The 18,324-nt window shown below is 41.9% G+C and overlaps 1 protein-coding gene and 1 non-coding gene across 2 annotated transcripts in view; both read right to left on the bottom strand.

The window, feature by feature from the left end:
* Positions 1–18,324, bottom strand: part of LOC140184144 (uncharacterized) — a 43,865-nt gene that overhangs the window by 5,362 nt on the left and 20,179 nt on the right. Inside the window, exons 2-3 of the mRNA XM_072234437.1 lie at positions 17,782–18,104; positions 16,383–17,688 (exon numbers count right to left, since the gene is read on the bottom strand). Of these exons, the coding sequence (XP_072090538.1) occupies positions 16,383–17,688; positions 17,782–18,104 (1,629 nt within the window). The remainder of the gene's footprint in view (positions 1–16,382; positions 17,689–17,781; positions 18,105–18,324) is intronic.
* Positions 756–863, bottom strand: LOC112798603 (small nucleolar RNA R71). The gene has a single exon (XR_003200208.1). It is a non-coding gene; the product is annotated as a small nucleolar RNA R71 (small nucleolar RNA).

Raw genomic sequence — 18,324 nt, 5'->3', positions numbered from 1 at the left:
TACTTAATTTTCGAAAATTCTTCCCCTCCTCTCACATCCTTCTATTATTGGACTAACACTATTCCTTAATACACAATTCGAACTCCATATTTCTTGATAAGTTCGAATTTTTCTACCTCTGTCTTCCATTTTTCTTTTCCTCTGACTCCTCAAGGAATCTCTATACTGTGACATAGAGGATTTCATATTTCCCTGTTTTTCTTCTCTTTCATATGAGCAGGAGCAAAGACAAAAGCATTCTTGTTGAGGCTGATCTTGAACCTGACAGGACCTTGAAGCAAAAGCTAAGAGAAGCTAAGGCACAATTCTCTGTAGAGGACCTAACAGAAATCTTTAAGGAAGAAGAACACATGGCAGCCGAAAACAACAACAATGCTAACAATGCAAGGAAGGTGCTGGGTGACTTTACTGCACCTACTCCCGACTTCTATGGGAGAAGCATCTCTATCCCTGCCATTGGAGCAAACAACTTTGAGCTTAAGCCTCATTTAGTTTCTCTGATGCAACAGAATTGCAAGTTTCATGGACTTCCATTGGAAGATCCTCATCAGTTTTTGGCTGAGTTCTTGCAAATCTGTGACACTGTCAAGACTAATGGGGTTGACCCTGAGGTCTACAGACTTATGCTATTCCCTTTTGCTGTAAGAGACAGAGCTAGGACATGGTTGGATTCTCAACCTAAAGAAAGCCTGAACTCTTGGGAAAAGCTAGTCAATGCCTTCTTGGCAAAGTTCTTTCCACCTCAAAAATTGAGTAAGCTTAGAGTGGAAGTCCAAACCTTCAGACAGAAGGAAGGAGAATCCCTCTATGAAGCTTGGGAAAGATACAAACAATTAATCAGAAAGTGTCCCTCTGATATGCTTTCTGAATGGAGCACCATAGGTATTTTCTATGATGGTCTCTCTGAACTGTCCAAGATGTCTTTGGATAGCTCTGCTGGAGGATCTCTTCATTTGAAGAAGACGCCTACAGAAGCTCAAGAGCTGATTGAAATGGTTGCAAATAACCAATTCATGTACACTTCTGAAAGAAATCCTGTGAACAATAGGACTAATCAGAAGAAATGAGTTCTTGAGATTGACACTCTGAATGCCATATTGGCTCAGAACAAAATATTGACTCAGCAAGTCAATATGATTTCTCAAAGTCTGTCTGGAATGCAAAATGCACCAAGCAGTACTAAGGAAGCTTCATCTGAAGAAGAAGCTTATGATCCTGAGAACCCTTCAATGGAAGAGGTGAATTACATGGGAGAACCCTATGGAAACACCTATAATCCTTCATGGAGAAATCATCCAAATCTCTCATGGAAGGATCAACAGAGACCTCAACAAGGTTTCAACAACAATAATGGTGGAAGAAACAGGTTTAGCAATGGCAAACCTTTTCCATCATCTTCTCAACAACAGACAGAGAGTTCTAAACAGAACACCTCTGACTTAGCAACCATGGTCTCTGATCTAATCAAAACCACTCAAAGTTTCATGACTAAAACAAGGTCCTCCATTAGAAACTTGGAGGGACAAGTGGGTCAGCTGAGCAAGAAAATTACTGAACTCCCTCCTAGTACTCTTCCAAGCAATACAGAAGAAAATCCAAAAGGAGAGTGCAAAGCCATCAACATGGCCGAATTTGGAGAGGAGGAAGAGGCAGTGAACGCCACTGAGGAAGACCTCAATGGACGTCCACTGACCTTCAATGAGTTCCCCAATGAGGAACCATGGGAATCTGAGGCTCAAAATGAGACCATAGAGATTCCATTGGATTTACTTCTGCCATTCATGAGCTCTGATGATTATTTTTCCTCTGAAGAGGATGAGTATGTCACTGAAGAGCAAGTTGCTAAATACCTTGGAGCAATCATGAAGCTAAATGACAAGTTATTTGGAAATGAGACTTGGGAGGATGACCCCCTTTGCTCACCAAAGAACTGGATGACTTGTCTAGGCAGAAACTGCCTCAAAAGAGACAGGATCCTGGGAAGTTTTCAATACCTTGTACCATAGGCACCATGACCTTTAAGAAGGCTCTGTGTGACTTAGGGTCAAGTGTAAACCTCATGCCTCTCTCTATAATGGAGAAGCTAGGGATCTTTGAGGTGCAAGCTGCAAAAATCTCACTAGAGATGGCAGACAACTCAAGAAAACAAGCTTATGGACTTGTAGAGAATGTTCTGGTAAAAGTTGAAGACCATTACATCCCTGCTGATTTCATAGTCCTAGAGACTGGGAAGTGCATGGATGAATCCATCATCCTTGGCAGACCCTTCCTAGCCACAGCAAAGGCTGTGATTGATGTTGATAGAGGAGAATTGATCATTCAAGTGAATGAAGAATCCTTTGTTTTTAAGGCTCAAGGATATCCCTCTGTCACCATGGAGAGGAAGCATGAAGAACTTCTCTCAAAACAGAGCCAAGCAGAGCCCCCACAGCCAAACTCTAAAGTTTGGTGTTGGGAGGCCACAACCAAATTCTAAGTTTGGTGTTGAACCCCCACATTCAAACTCTAAGTTTGGTGTTGGGAGGTTCCAACATTGCTCTGAGCATCTCTGAGGCTCCATGAGAGCCCTCTGTCAAGCTATTGACATTAAAGAAGCGCTTGTTGGGAGGCAACCCAATGTTATATTTTATCTATTTTCCTTTGTTATTTTATGTTTTTTTTTATAGGTTGATGATCATGAGAAGTCACAAAAACAATTGAAAAAGCAAAAACAGAATGAAAAATAGAAAGAAAAATAGCACACCCTGGAGGAGGAACCTGCTGGCGTTTAAACGCCAGTAAGGCTAGCAGATGGGCGTTTAACGCCCAGTCTGGCACCATTCTAGGCGTTTAACGCCAGAAAGGGGCATCAGACTGGCGTTAAACGCCAGAAAGGGGCATCAGACTGGCGTTAAACGCCAGAAAGGGGCAAGCACTTGGCGTTAAACGCCAGAAATGGGCACCAGCCCGGCGTTTAACGCCAAAATTGGCTCAAAATGCATTTTTGCATGCCATTTGGTGCAGGGATGACTTTTCCTTGACACCTCAGGATCTGTGGACCCCATAGGATCCCCACCTACCCTACCACTCTCTCTCTTCTTCACCCATTCACCAATCACCTCAACACCTCTTCCCCAAAAACCCTTCACCTATCAAATCCCATCTTTCTCTTCACCACTTACATCCATCCTTCATAAAACCCCACCTACCTCACCATTCAAATTCAAACCACTTTCCCTACCAAACCCACCCATACATGACCGAACCATGAGCCCCCCACTCCTATATAAACCCTTCTTCACTCCTTCATTTTCACACCACCTAAACACTACTTCTTCCCCCCTTTGGCCGAACCACAAGGCTATCTCCATCTCCTCTATTTCTTCTTCTTCTACTCTCTTCTTTCTTCTTTTGCTCGAGGACGAGCAAACCTTTTAAGTTTGGTGTGGTAAAAGCATTGCTTTTTGTTTTTCCATAACCATTTATGGCATCCAAGGCCGGAGAAACCTCTAGAAAGAGGAAAGAGAAGGCAAAAGCTTCCACCTCCGAGTCATGGGAGATGGAGAGATTCATCTCAAGGGTGCATCAAGACCACTTCTATGAAGTTGTGGCCTTGAAGAAAGTAATCCCCGAGGTTCCTTTCAAGCTCAAAAAGGGTGAATATCCGGAGATCCGACATGAGATCCGAAGGAGAGGTTGGGAAGTTCTTACCAACCCCATTCAACAAGTCGGAATTTTAATGGTTCAAGAGTTCTATGCCAATGCATGGATCACCAAGAACCATGATCAAAGTGTGAACCCGGATCCAAAGAATTGGCTTACTATGGTTCGGGGGAAATACTTGGATTTTAGTCCGGAAAATGTAAGGTTGGCATTCAACTTGCCCATGATGCAAGGAGATGAACATCCTTACACTAGAAGGGTCAACTTTGATCAAAGGTTGGACCAAGTCCTCACAGTCATTTGTGAAGAGGGCGCCCAATGGAAGAGAGATTCAAGAGGAAAGCCGGTTCAATTGAGAAGGCATGACCTCAAATCCGTGGCTAGAGGATGGTTAGAGTTTATACAACGCTCAATCATTCCCACTAGCAACCGGTCCGAAGTTACTATAAACCGGGCTATCATGATTCATAGCATCATGATTGGAGAAGAAATAGAAGTTCATGAGGTTATAGCCCAAGAACTCTATAAGGTGGCGGACAAGTCCTCTACCTTGGCAAGGTTAGCCTTTCCTCATCTCATTTGTCACCTCTGTTATTCAGTTGGAGTTTACATAGAGGGAGACATCCCCATTGATGAGGACAAGCCCATCACTAAGAAGAGGATGGAGCACACAAGAGATCCCACTCATCATGAGGTTCCTGAGATTCCTCAAGGGATGCACTTTCCTCCACAAAACTATTGGGAGCAACTGAACACCTCCCTAGGAGAATTAAGTTCCAACATGGGACAACTAAGGGTGGAGCACCAAGAACATTCCATTCTCCTCCATGAAATTAGAGAAGATCAAAGAATCATGAGAGAGGAGCAACAAAGACAAGGAAGAGACATTGAGGAGCTCAAGCACTCCATAGGATCTTCAAGAAGAAGAACAAGCCGACATCACTAAGGTGGACCCGTTCTTTAATTTCCTTGTTCTTTATTTTCTGTTTTTCGAATTTTAGTGCTTATGTTTATCTATGTTTGTGTCTTGTGATCATTAGTGTCTTAGTGTCTATGCCTTAAAGTTATGAATGTCCTATGAATCCATCACCTCTCTTAAATGAAAAATGTTCTTAATTGAAAAAGAAAAGAATTGCATGAATTTTGAATTTTACAACAGTTTGATTATTTTGATGTGGTGGCAATACTTTTGTTTTCTGAATGTATGCCTAAACAGTGCATATGTCTTTTGAATTTGTGGTTCATGAATGTTGGCTCTTGAAAGAATGATGAGAAAGGAGACATGTTACTGAGGATCTGAAAAATCATAAAAATGATTCTTGAAGCAAGAAAAAGCAGTGAATACAAAAAAAAAAAGAGAGAAAAACGAAAAGAAAAAGAGAAAGAGAAATAAAGTTGTGATCCAAGGCAAAAAGAGTGTGCTTAAGAACCCTGGACACCTCTAGTTGGGGACTCTAGCAAAGCTGAGTCACAATCTGAAAAGGTTCACCCAATTATGTGTCTGTGGCATGTATGTATCCGGTGGTAATACTGGAAGACAGAGTGCTTTGGGCCATAGCCAAGACTCAATAAGTAGCTATGTTCAAGAATCATCATACTTAACTAGGAGAATCAATGACACTATCTGGATTCTGAGTTCCTAAAGAAGCCAATCATTCTGAATTTTAAAGGATAGAGTGAGATGCCAAAACTGTTCAGAGGCAAAAAGCTAAAAGCCCCGCTCATCTGATTAATACTGATCTTCATAGATGTTTTTGGAATTCATTGCATATTCTCTTCTTTTTATCTTATTTTATTTTCAGTTGCTTGAGGACAAGCAACAATTTAAGTTTGGTGTTGTGATGAGCGAATAATTTGTACGCTTTTTGGCATTGTTTTTAGTATGTTTTTAGTATTATCTAGTTAGTTTTTAGTATATTTTTATTAGTTTTTAGTTAAAATTCCCTTTTCTGGACTTTACTATGAGTTTGTGTGTTTTTCTGTGATTTCAGGTATTTTCTGGCTGAAATTGAGGGACCTGAGCAAAAATCTGATTCAGAGACTAAAAAGGACTGCAGATGCTGTTGGATTCTGACCTCCCTGCACTCGAAGTGGATTTTCTGGAGCTACAGAAGCCCAATTGGCACGCTCTCAACGGCGTTGGAAAGTAGACATCCTGGGCTTTCCAGAAATAGATGATAGTCCATACTTTGCCCAAGATTTGATGGCCCAAACCGGCGTTCAAAGTCACCCTCAGGATTTCCAGTGTTAAACGCCGAAACTGGCACAAGAATGGGAGTTAAACACCCAAACTGGCACCAAAGCTGGCGTTTAACTCCAAGAAGAGTCTCTAGACGAAAATGCTTCATTGCTCAGCCCAAGCACACACCAAGTGGGCCCGGAAGTGGATTTTTATGTCAATTACTCATCTTTGTAAACCTTAGGCTACTAGTTCTCTATAAGTAAGACCTTTTACTATTGTATTTTAATCTTGGTTCTTCTGGTTCCCTCTTTGGGGCCGAAGCCAATGATCACACTATTACTTATGTATTTTCAACGGTGGAGTTTCTACACACCATAGATTAAGGTGTGGAGCTCTGCTGTACCTCGAGTATTAATGCAATTACTATTGTTCTTCTATTCAATTCCGCTTGTTCTTGTTCTAAGATATCACTTGTTCTTCAACTTGATGAATGTGATGACCCGTGACACTCATCATCATTCTCACCTATGAACGTGTGCCTGACAACCACCTCCGTTCTACCTTAGATTGGGTGAATATCTCTTGGATTCCTGATACACGATGCATGGTTGATCGCCTGACAACCGAGCGCTCGCCTGACAACCGAGCCAGCCATTCCGTGAGATCAGAGTCTTCGTGGTATAGGCTAGAAATGATGGCGGCATTCAAGAGAATCCGGAAGGTCTAACCTTGTCTGTGGTATTCTGAGTAGGATTCAATGATTGAATAACTGTGACGTGCTTCAAACTCCTGAAGGCGGGGCGTTAGTGACAGACGCAAAAGAATCACTGGATTCTATTCCGGCCTGATTGAGAACCGACAGATGGATAGCCGTGCCGTGACAGGGTGCGTTGAACATTTCCACCGAGAGGATGGGAGGTAGCCACTGACAACGGTGAAACCCTTGCATAAGCTTGCCATGGAAAGGAGTAAGAAGGATTGGATGAAGACAGTAGGAAAGCAGAGAGACGGAAGGGACACAGCATCTTCATGCGCTTATCTGAAATTCCCACCAATGAATTACATAAGTATCTCTATCTTTATCTTTATGTTTTATTCGTATATCACCCATATCCATTTGAGTTTGCCTGACTAAGATTTACAAGGTGACCATAGCTTGCTTCATACCAACAATCTCTGTGGGATCGACCCTTACTCGCGTAAGGTTTACTACTTGGACGACCCAGTACACTTGCTGGTTAGTTGTGCGAAGTTGTGTTTATGCCATGGTATTGAACACCAAGTTTTTGGATTCATTACCGGGGATTATTTGAGTTGTGAAAAGTATTGATCACAATTTCGCGCTGTCATGTGCAGAGCGAGAGAATGATAGGTTGGAGATGAGAGGGAGAAACGGAGTGGTATGAGATGGACGAAGGTGGTGGCGACGGCGGTCGCTGTTAGTGGCGGGGGTTGGAGGACTGAAGAGGAAGAAGATGGTAGAGGGGAGAAGAGATGTGCGCGACTGCGCAACCCCTTCGCGCATTAGGGTTATCTTCTTTTCGAATCAACGCGGGCGCGCACCGCGCGCGTCCGCGTACATTGGCGAGATTAAGGACCTACGCGTGCGCGTACAGCGCGCTCACGCGTGGATGGGGAAACTCTAAAGGTGCGCATGCGCGTATAGTGCGCGCACGCGTACATTGAGTTGGGCTAGAGGCTTAGAGTGGGCTTGATGCACGCCCAACTCTCTGGACAATGACCTGGAGTGGCGGCATCAGCTAGGGGACGCGCACGCGGTAAGTGCGTGTTCGCGTACGTTGGTGGTGCAGCATAGAGCGCGCAAGCGCGATGCATGCGCTCGCGTTCTTTCCTCCTGTTGGCATATGGGCGCACACGCAACGAGTGCGCATCCGCGTGAGATGAGTTGGGCTGGGGGCTCAAAGTTGGCCCAGATCCAGCGCAACTCTCTGGAGATTGGCTCAGAAGTTGCAGCAGCAGATCGACGCAGACGCGACAGGTGTGCATCCACGTGCACTTCCTTGTTCTCGTGATCGGCGCGCACGCACGTAGTAAGCGTCAACGTGGGTTGTGTTGGGCTCAGGGCATAGTGTGTGCCCAGGAGAGGCCCAACTCTCTGTAATTTGGGTGATGATGCATCTGCTCATGGACGCGTGCGCGTACATCATGCGCGCGCGTCCACCCCCCCTTTTTTTTAAGCAGAAAAATTGTGCTCAGGTGCTCCCTATACTGCTCACAACTCTTTATTCAATCAACCATCATACAATTCACAAAAAAAATGCAATTTGATATTATTCATCTACTACTAAATACAACATACATGTGACTATGCTAACAATTAAGTTATTCAAACAAATCTATATGAGACATCTACCTACAATGGCAACTCAAATCACTTATTAAGCAAAATTAAAAGGGTATGGAAAGAGTTTACTATAGTGGGGTGTCTCCCACCTAGCACTTTTATTTTAAGTCCTTAAGTTGGACATGTTGAGAGACTCATTGTCATGGTGGCTTGTGTTTGTACTCATCCTTGAATTTCCAAGGATCTTTGCTTCTCAATTGGTTGACAGAATTTCCAACCATCTTCACCAATCTAGGGTAGAGTTCTACCCAAGATATGAGTCCCCATAGTTGGTCTTCACATAGCGAACCGGGATCCCATATCTTGTTTTCGCACCCGTCTTCGATTTGGTCTTCATACTCTCTCTTTCCGGGTGGTTGACATATAGAACTCTCTTTAACATACCAAGCCTTCCGTTGAGACCCTTGTAAAGTGGCATTCTTCCAAACATCGTTCCTACACCTTGAAGCCTTGACCTTAATGAGCCTAATTCCTAACTTGCAACCACTACACAACTCGTTCTTGCTTTTAATTCCACAAAGAGCTCTAAGTTGTTGATGAGCGGATAATTTATACGCTTTTTGGCATTGTTTTTAGTATGTTTTTAGTATGTTTTAGTTAGTTTTTAGTTAAAATTCACTTTTCTGGACTTTACTATTAGTTTGTGTGTTTTTCTGTGATTTCAGGTATTTTCTGGCTGAAATTGAGGGACCTAAGCAAAAATCTGATTCAGAGACTAAAAAGGACTGCAGATGCTATTGGATTTTGACCTCCCTGCACTCAAAGTGGATTTTCTGGAGCTACAGAAGCCCAATTGGCGCGCTCTCAACGGCGTTAGAAAGTAGACATCCTGGGCTTTCCAGCAATATATAATAGTCCATACTTTGCCCGAGATTTGATGGCCCAAACCGGCCTTCTAAATCAGCTCAAAACTGCCCGGCGTTAAACGCCGGAACTGGCACAAGAATGGGAGTTAAACGCCCAATCTGGCACAAAAGCTGGCGTTTAACTCCAAGAAGAGTCTCTACACAAAAATGCTTCAATGCTCAGCCCAAGCACACACCAAGTGGGCCCGGAAGTGGATTTTTATGTCATTTACTCATCTTTGTAAACCTTAGGCTACTAGTTCTTTATAAATAAGACCTTTTGCTATTGTATTTTCATCTTGGTAGCTATCTTTATTCTTATGCTATCTTAGATCATTGGGAGGCTGGCCTCACGGCCATTCCTAGACCTTGTTCTTATGTATTTTCAACGGTGGAGTTTCTACACACCATAGATTAAGGTGTGGAGCTCTGCTGTACCTCGAGTATTAATGCAATTACTATTGTTCTTCTATTCAATTCGGCTCATTCTTGTTCTAAGATATTCATTTGCACCCAAGAACATGATGAATATGATGATTATGTGACACTCATCATCATTCTCACTTATGAACGAGTGCCTGACAACCACTTCTGTTCTACAAGCAAACAATGCTTGAATGTTTATCTCTTGGATCCCTTAATCGGAATCTTCGTGGTATAAGCTAGAATTGATGGCGGCATTCAAGAGAATCTGGAAGGTCTAAATCTTGTCTGTGGTATTCTGGGTAGGATTCAATGATTGAATGACTGTGACGAGCTTCAAACTCGCGATTGTGGGGCGTTAGTGACAGACGCAAAAGAATCACTGGATTCTATTCCGACATGATCGAGAACCGACAGCTGAATAGCCGTGCCGTGACAGGGTGCGTTGAACATTTTCACTGAGAAGATGGGAGGTAGCCACTGACAACGGTGAAACCCTACATACAGCTTGCCATGGAAAGGAGTAAGAAGGATTGGATGAAGATAGTAGGAAAGCAGAGAGACGGAAGGGACAAAGCATCTTCATACGCTTATCTGAAATTCCCACCAATGAATTACATAAGTATCTCTATCTTTATCTTTATGTTTTATTCATCATTCATAACCATTTGAGTTTGCCTGACTAAGATTTACAAGGTGACCATAACTTGCTTCATACAAACAATCTCCGTGGGATCGACCCTTACTCGCGTAAGGTTTATTACTTGGACGACCCAGTGCACTTGCTGGTTAGTTGTGCGAAGTTGTGATAAAAAGTTGAGATTACAATTGTGCGTATGGTGGACGAAATTGTGATCAACAATATTGGCTCTTGGGCATGTACACAAAAACTATTGTGACTCTTGTTCATTCAAAATCCTTATTATGGCACTGGTTGAATTCACAACTTCGTTCAACTAACCAGCAAGTGTACTGGGTCGTCCAAGTAATACCTTACGTGAGTAAGGGTCGAATCCACTGGGATTATTGGTTTGCAGCAATTAATATTTATTTTATTAGTCTTAGTTAGGATGTCAACAAGGTTATTTGGATTAAAAGTGAAATTACTAGATTTGATTATAAAAATAAAAGAGGGAACAATGTTACTTTGTTTTGCAGTACTGGGGAATATGTTGGAGTTTTGGAGATGCTTTGTCCTCTGACTTCAACTCTTCCTTGAAATCCTCTTCTCACACGCAGGTTCCTTCCATGGCAAGCTCTATGTAGGGTGTCACCGTTGTCAGTGGCTACTTCCCATCCTCTCAGTGAAAACGTTCCTATGCTCTGTCACAGCACGGCTAATCATCTGTCGGTTCTCAATCAGGTTGGAATAGAATCCATTGATTCTTTTGCGTCTGTCACTAACGCCCAGCCCTCAGGAGTTTGAAGCACGTCACAGTCATTCAGTCCCAGAATCCTACTCGGAATACCACAGACAAGGTTTAGACTTTCCGGATTCTCATGAATGCCGCCATCAATCCGGCTTATACCACGAAGATTCTGTTGAGGAATCTAAGAGATATTCATTCAATCTGATGTAGAACGGAGGTGATTGTCAGGCACACGTTCATGGATTGAGGAAGGTGATGAGTGTCACGGATCATCACCTTCTTCACAATTAAGCGCAAATAAACATCTTAGATAAGAACAAGCGTGTTTGAATGGAAAACAAAGGAATTATATTAAATCATCGAGACGCTGCAGAGCTCCTCACCCCCAACAATGGAGTTTAGAGACTCATGCCGTCACAAAGTATGTAATTCAGATCTGAAAGTGTCATGAGGTACAAGAAATGTCTGCAAAAGTTGTTTAAATAGTAAACTAGTAACCTAGGTTTACAGAAAATGAATAAACTAAGATAATTGGTGCAGAAATCCACTTCTGGGGCCCACTTGGTGTGTGCTGGGGCTGAGACTAAAGCTTTCCACGTGTGAAGGCCTTTCTTGGCGTCAGACTCCAGGTTATGACGTGTTTTGGGCGTTCAACTCCGGATCATGACGTTTTTCTGGCGTTTAACTCCAGACAGCAGCATATACTTGGCGTTTAACGCCAAGTTACGTCGTCTATCCTCGCGCAAAGTATAGACTATTATATATTGCTGGAAAGCCCTGGATGTCTACTTTCCAACGCCATTGAGAGCGCGCCAATTGGACTCCTGTAGCTCCAGAAAATCCATTTCGAGTGCAGGGAGGTCAGGATCCAACAGCATCAGCAGTCCTTTTTCAGCCTAAGTCAGATTTTTGCTCAGCTCCCTCAATTTCAGCCAGAAAATACCTGAAATCACAGAAAAACACACAAACTCATAGTAAAGTCCAGAAATATGATTTTTGCCTAAAAACTAATAATATTCTACTAAAAATTAACTGAAACATGCTAAAATCTACATGAAATTACCCCCAAAAAGCGTATAAAATATCCGCTCATCACAACACCAAACTTAAACTGTTGCTTGTCCTCAAGCAACTAGATGAATAAAATAGGTTCTAACAAAAATAAAGAAGTAATAATATTCTCGAGTTTTAGATGAGGCTCAGATTCTTATTAGATGAGCGGGGCTTGTAGCTTTTTGTCTCTGAATAGTTTTGGCATCTCCCTGTATCTTTAAATTTTCAGAATAATTGGCATCCTTAGGAACTCAGAATTCAGATAGTATTATTGACTCTCCTAGTGTAGTATGTTGATTCTTGAACACAGTTATTTTATGAGTCTTGGCTGTGGCCCTAAGCAATTTGTCTTCCAGTATTACCACCGGATACATAAATGCCACAGACACATAACTGGGTGAACCTTTTCAGATTATGACTCAGCTTTGCTAGAGTCCCCAGTCAGTGGTGTCCAGAGCTCTTAAGCACACTCTTTTGCTTTGGATCACGACTTTAATCACTCAGTCTCAAGCTTTTCACTTGGACCTTCATAACACAAGCACATGGCTAGGGACAGCTTAGTTTAGCCGCTTAGGCCTGGATTTTATTTCCTTGGGCCCTCCTATCCATTGATGCTCAAAGCCTTGGATCCTTTATACTCTTGGCTAGTGCCCATGGCTTGTGAATATTTTTTTTTTGAATTGCTTTTTCTTGCTTCAAGAATCAATTTCATGATTTTTTAGATTATCAACAATATTTTTCGTGTTCCTCATCCTTTCAGGAGCCAATATTCATCAAATTCAAAGTACATATTATGCACTGTTCAAGCATTCATTCAGAGAACAAAAAGTATTGCCGCCACATATAATTAATTATAATTTATTATTAAGAACTCGAAAAATATAGATCACTTCTTTATTCTAAAAAAAATCTACTACTTTATTCATGCCTAATGATGATGAGAAAAATAAATTATAGCTTAATTGGAAAGAAAATCAAAATAGACATCCTAATTACTACTAAATATCTTCTAAGGTCAATTTCTAAAAGGAATAATTATTACTAAGTTAAAACAGAAAAATTGGAACTCAGCAACCTGTTGTTTTGAGGAGTGGATGCTCCTCTAATTCTTTGGGGTGTGGTTCAAGGATTAATTTTTGGCGCTTCAGCTCCCTTAGATCACGCCCTTGCTCTTCCTGTTCTTTGAGCAGTTTGCAAATCATGCTGCCTTGATTGTTCTGTTCTTCCTTTATTTGATCCATAGCTTCTTGCAATCTGGAAATAGAGGCCTCAAGCTGTTCCCAATATTCGAATTGGGGCAGTTCTGGGAGGGCTTCTTGTGCTCTCCTCTTGGTTGCATCCTCTTGCTGCTGTTGTCTGATCATTGATGTTCCAGTAATGGGCTTTTCAATTAGGATATATTCAGTTATTCCCATCTTTACTCCAGCATCTTTGCAAAGCATAGAAATTAGGCTTGGATAAGCCAATTTGGCGTCCTTAGAATTCCTGTTTGCTATTTTATATAGCTCACAGGAGATCAGCTGATGGACTTCCACTTCTTTTCCCAACATGATGCAGTGAATCATGACAGCTCTTTTGATGGTAATTTCAGAACGGTTGCTGGTGGGCAATATGGAACGACTAATAAAATCCAGCCAGCCTCTGGCTACTGGTTTTAGATCTTCTCTTTTGAGTTGAACTGGGATGCCAGTTGTACTGGTAGTCCACTTGGCTCCAGGGATGCATATATCCTCCAGAACCTTGTCCAACCCTTTATTGACTCTCATCATTCTCCTATTAAAGGAGTCTGGGTCATCTTTCAGTTGAGGAATCTTGAATATCTCCCTGATCTTGTCAGAATTGGTATGAATGATCTTTCCTCTGACTAAGGTCTTATGGTCAAAGAGAGCAGCTCCAATGATTCTTTGCCTTTCTGTCTGCCATAGATTAGCATAGAATTCCTGAACCATATTCTTCCCCACTTTCGTTTCAGGATTGGCCAGAATTTCCCAATTCCTGTTTCGAATTTGCTCTTGGATCTCCGGATATTCATCTTCTTTCAGATCAAATCTGACTTCCGGGATCACTGATCTGTGACTCATTATCTTGTAGTAATGGTCTGAATGTTCTTTAGTTAAGAACTTCCCTTGATTCCAAAGTGGCTTTGGAGCGCTTTCTTTCTTCCCTCTTGGGGTGGTTTGCTTTCCTTTAGGGGCCATGATCTTAAGTGAGTATATTTTTGTGATCACGGATAAGCACACCAAACTTAGAATTTTGCTTGTCCTCAAGCAAAGGAGAAGAAAGAAGAGGGATAGAAGGAGAGCAAGTGTTGGATGAAGATGAGGAGGAGGAGGCCGAATATAATATAAAGGGATGGGGGGTGAGAAATTTTCGAAAAATAAGAAAGAGATAAGATAAAAGATATGATTTTTTTTAAAAATTATGATCAGAAAAAGATATAATTTTAAAAAGGAAAAGATATGAATCATAATTTAAAAGATAATTTTGAAATTTAATTTTTGAAGAGGATTTTCTTAAAAGGAATTATTGATGTGTTGGAAACAAATTTGAAAAGATGATGGCTTGAATTGGAAAGCCATTTGGCTTTATGGATTAAGATATATTTAATATTTTTGAAAAAAAAGGATTTAAGAAATTAGGATAAAAACTTTTGGAATTGAAAGTGATAATTTAAAATATGTTTATGCAAGAAATCATGAATTGAAACATAAAACTTTTGAAAAATTGCAAAGAAAAACGAAATTGTACCTCCTCCCACAATCCTGGCGTTAAACGCCCACATGGTGCATGGTTTGGGCGTTTAACGCCCACATGTTGCTTCTCCTGGGCGTTCAACGCCCATGTGATGCTTCTTTCTGGCGTTGAACGCCAGGAAGTCCTTCTTTACTGGGCGTTTTTCTAAACGCCCAGAATGCTAGCAGATTGGCGTTAAACGCCCAGAAGGTGCATCTTTCTGGCGTTTAACGCCCAGAAGATGCTCCTTTCTGGCGTTTAACGCCCAGAAGGCTACCCTTACTGGCGTTAAACGCCCAGTGGGTGCTTCTTTTGGGCGTTTAACGCCCAAAGTGTTTCTTACTGGCTTTTTCATGCCAGTGAGCTTCCAAATTTCTCTGTAACTCTTGGGACTTCAGTAAATTTGCTATTTCACCTTTGAAGATACTTAGACCTAAACCTGTAAAGAAAGAAAATTTATTTAATTAGTATTTAAACTTTGTACATGGCTGGGTTGCCTCCCAGCAAGCGCTTCTTTAATGTCATTAGCTGGACTATCACTGATCTTCAATTAAGTCTCAGTCTCGAGCATTCTTGCTCGAGATTACCTTCAAGATAGTGTTTAACTCTTTGTCCATTAACAATGAACTTTTTGTTAGAGTCACTATCCTGAAGTTCTATGTATCCATATGGTGATACGCTTGTGATTACATATGGACCTCTCCACCGGGATTTTAATTTCCCAGGGAATAATTTGAGCCTTGAATTAAATAGCAGAACTTTCTGTCCTGGCTCAAAGACTCTGGATGACAATTTCTTATCATGCCATCTTTTTGCTTTCTCTTTGTAAATTTTTGCATTTTCGAAAGCATTGAGTTTAAATTCCTCTAGCTCATTTAACTGGAGTAATCGTTTTTCTCCAGCTAACTTGGCATCAAGGTTCAGGAATCTGGTTGCCCAATAGGCCTTGTGTTCCAGTTCCACTGGCAAGTGACATGCCTTTCCATACACCAGCTGGTATGGGGAGGTCCCTATAGGGGTCTTAAATGCTGTTCTGTATGCCCATAGAGCATCATCCAAGCTTCTTGCCCAATCCTTTCTACGGTTAATTACAGTCCGTTCCAGGATTCTTTTAAGTTCTCTATTTGAGACTTCAGCCTGCCCATTAGTTTGTGGGTGATATGGAGTAGCCACCCTGTCGTTGACTCCATAACGTACTAGAGCAGAGTAGAGCTGTTTATTACAGAAATGAGTGCCCCCATCACTGATTAACACTCTAGGGATACCAAATCTGCTGAAGATATGTTTCTGGAGGAATTTTAACACTGTTTTAGTGTCATTAGTGGGTGTTGCAATAGCCTCCACCCATTTGGATACATAATCCACTGCCACCAGAATATAGGTGTTTGAGTATGATGGTGGGAAAGGTCCCATGAAGTCAATGCCCCATACATCAAACAACTCAATCTCCAAGATTCCTTGTTGAGGCATGGCATAACTGTGAGGCAGGTTGCCTGATCTTTGGCAACTATCACAGTTAAGCACAAATGCTCGGGAGTCTTTATAGAGAGTAGGCCAGTAGAAGCCACTTTGGAGGACTCTTGTGGCTGTTCGTTCACTTCCAAAATGTCCTCCATACTGTGATCCATGGCAATGCCAAAGGATCTTCTGTGCTTCTTCTTTAGGCACACATCTACGGATTACTCCGTCTGCACATCTCTTAAAGAGATATGGTTCATCCCAAAGATAGTACTTTGCATCTGTGATTAATTTTTTTGATTGCATCTTACTGTACTCTTTGGGTATGAATCTTACTGCCTTGTAGTTTGCAATGTCTGCAAACCATGGCACTTCCTGGATGGCTAGTAGTTGCTCATCCGGAAAGGTTTCAGAAATTTCAGTGAGAGGGAGGGACGCCCCTTCCACTGGTTCTATTCGGGACAGATGATCTGCTACTTGATTCTCTGTCCCTTTTCTGTCTCTTATTCCTATATCAAACTCTTGCAGAAGCAACACCCATCTGATGAGTCTGGGTTTTGAATCCTGCTTTGTGAGTAGATATTTAAGAGCAGCATGATCAGTGTACACAATCACTTTTGATCCTACTAAGTAGGATCTGAATTTGTCAATGGCGTAAACCACTGCAAGTAGCTCTTTTTCTGTGGTTGTGTAATTCTTCTGTGCATCATTTAGCACACGGCTGGCATAGTAAATGACATGCAGAAGCTTGTCATGCCTTTGTCCCAACACTGCACCAATGGCATGGTCACTGGCATCACACATCAGTTCAAATGGTAATGTCCAGTCTGGTGCAGAGATGATTGGTGCTGTAACCAATTTAGCTTTCAGAGTCTCAAATGCCTGCAGACATTCTTTATCAAAGATAAATGGTGTGTCTGCAGCTAGCAGGTTGCTCAGAGGTTTGGCGATTTTTGAAAAATCCTTTATAAACCTCCTATAGAATCCTGCATGCCCCAGAAAGCTTCTGATTGCCTTAACATTAGCAGGTGGTGGTAATTTTTCAATTACTTCTACCTTAGCTTGGTCCACCTCTATTCCCTTGTTCGAAATTTTGTGCCCAAGGACAATTCCTTCAGTCACCATAAAGTGACATTTTTCCCAGTTTAAAACCAGGTTAGTCTCTTGGCATCTTTTCAGAACAAGTGCTAAATGGTTAAGGCAGGAGCTGAATGAGTCTCCAAATACTGAAAAGTCATCCATGAAGACTTCCAGAAATTTTTCCACCATATCAGAGAAAATTGAAAGCATGCACCTCTGAAAGGTTGCAGGTGCGTTGCACAGGCCAAATGGCATCCTTCTGTATGCAAATACTCCAGATGGGCATGTGAATGCCGTTTTCTCCTGATCCTGGGGATCTACTGCAATTTGATTATAACCTGAATATCCATCCAGGAAGCAGTAGTATTCATGACCTGCTAGTCTTTCTAGCATCTGGCCTATGAATGGTAAAGGAAAATGATCCTTTCTGGTGGCTGTATTGAGCCTTCTGTAATCAATGCACATACGCCACCCTGTAACTGTCCTTGTAGGAACCAGTTCATTTTTTTCATTATGAACCACTGTCATGCCACCCTTCTTAGGGACAACTTGGACAGGGCTCACCCAGGGGCTTTCAGAAATAGGATAAATAATCCCAGCCTCTAGTAATTTAGTGACCTCTTTTTGCACCACTTCTTTCATAGCTGGGTTCAGCCGCCTTTGTGGTTGAACCACTGGCTTGGCGTCATCTTCCAACAAGATTTTGTGCATGCATCTGGCTGGGCTAATGCCCTTAAGATCACTAATGGACCACCCAAGAGCTGTCTTGTGCGTCCTTAGCACTTGGATTAGTGCTTCCTCTTCCTGTGGCTCTAAGGTAGAGCTTATAATTACAGGAAAGGTTTCACCTTCTCCCAGAAATGCATATTTCAGGGATGGTGGTAATGGTTTGAGCTCGGGTTTTGGAGGTTTCTCCTCTTCTTGAGGGATTTTCAGAGGTTCTATTATCTTCTCTGATTCCTCCAAATCAGGCTGAACATCTTTAAAGATGTCCTCCAGCTCTGATTCGAGACTCTCAGCCATATTGACCTCCCTTACCAGAGAGTCAATAATATCAACACTCATGCAGTCATTTGGGGTGTCTGGATGTTGCATCGCTTTAACAACATTTAACTTGAACTCCTCCTCATTGACTCTCAAGGTCACTTCCCCTTTTTGGACATCAATGAGGGT

The sequence above is a fragment of the Arachis hypogaea genome, chromosome 4, assembly GCF_003086295.3.
Source record: "Arachis hypogaea cultivar Tifrunner chromosome 4, arahy.Tifrunner.gnm2.J5K5, whole genome shotgun sequence".
Classification (NCBI taxonomy): Eukaryota; Viridiplantae; Streptophyta; class Magnoliopsida; order Fabales; family Fabaceae; genus Arachis; species Arachis hypogaea.
This window is presented reverse-complemented; position numbering and strand designations above follow the sequence as displayed.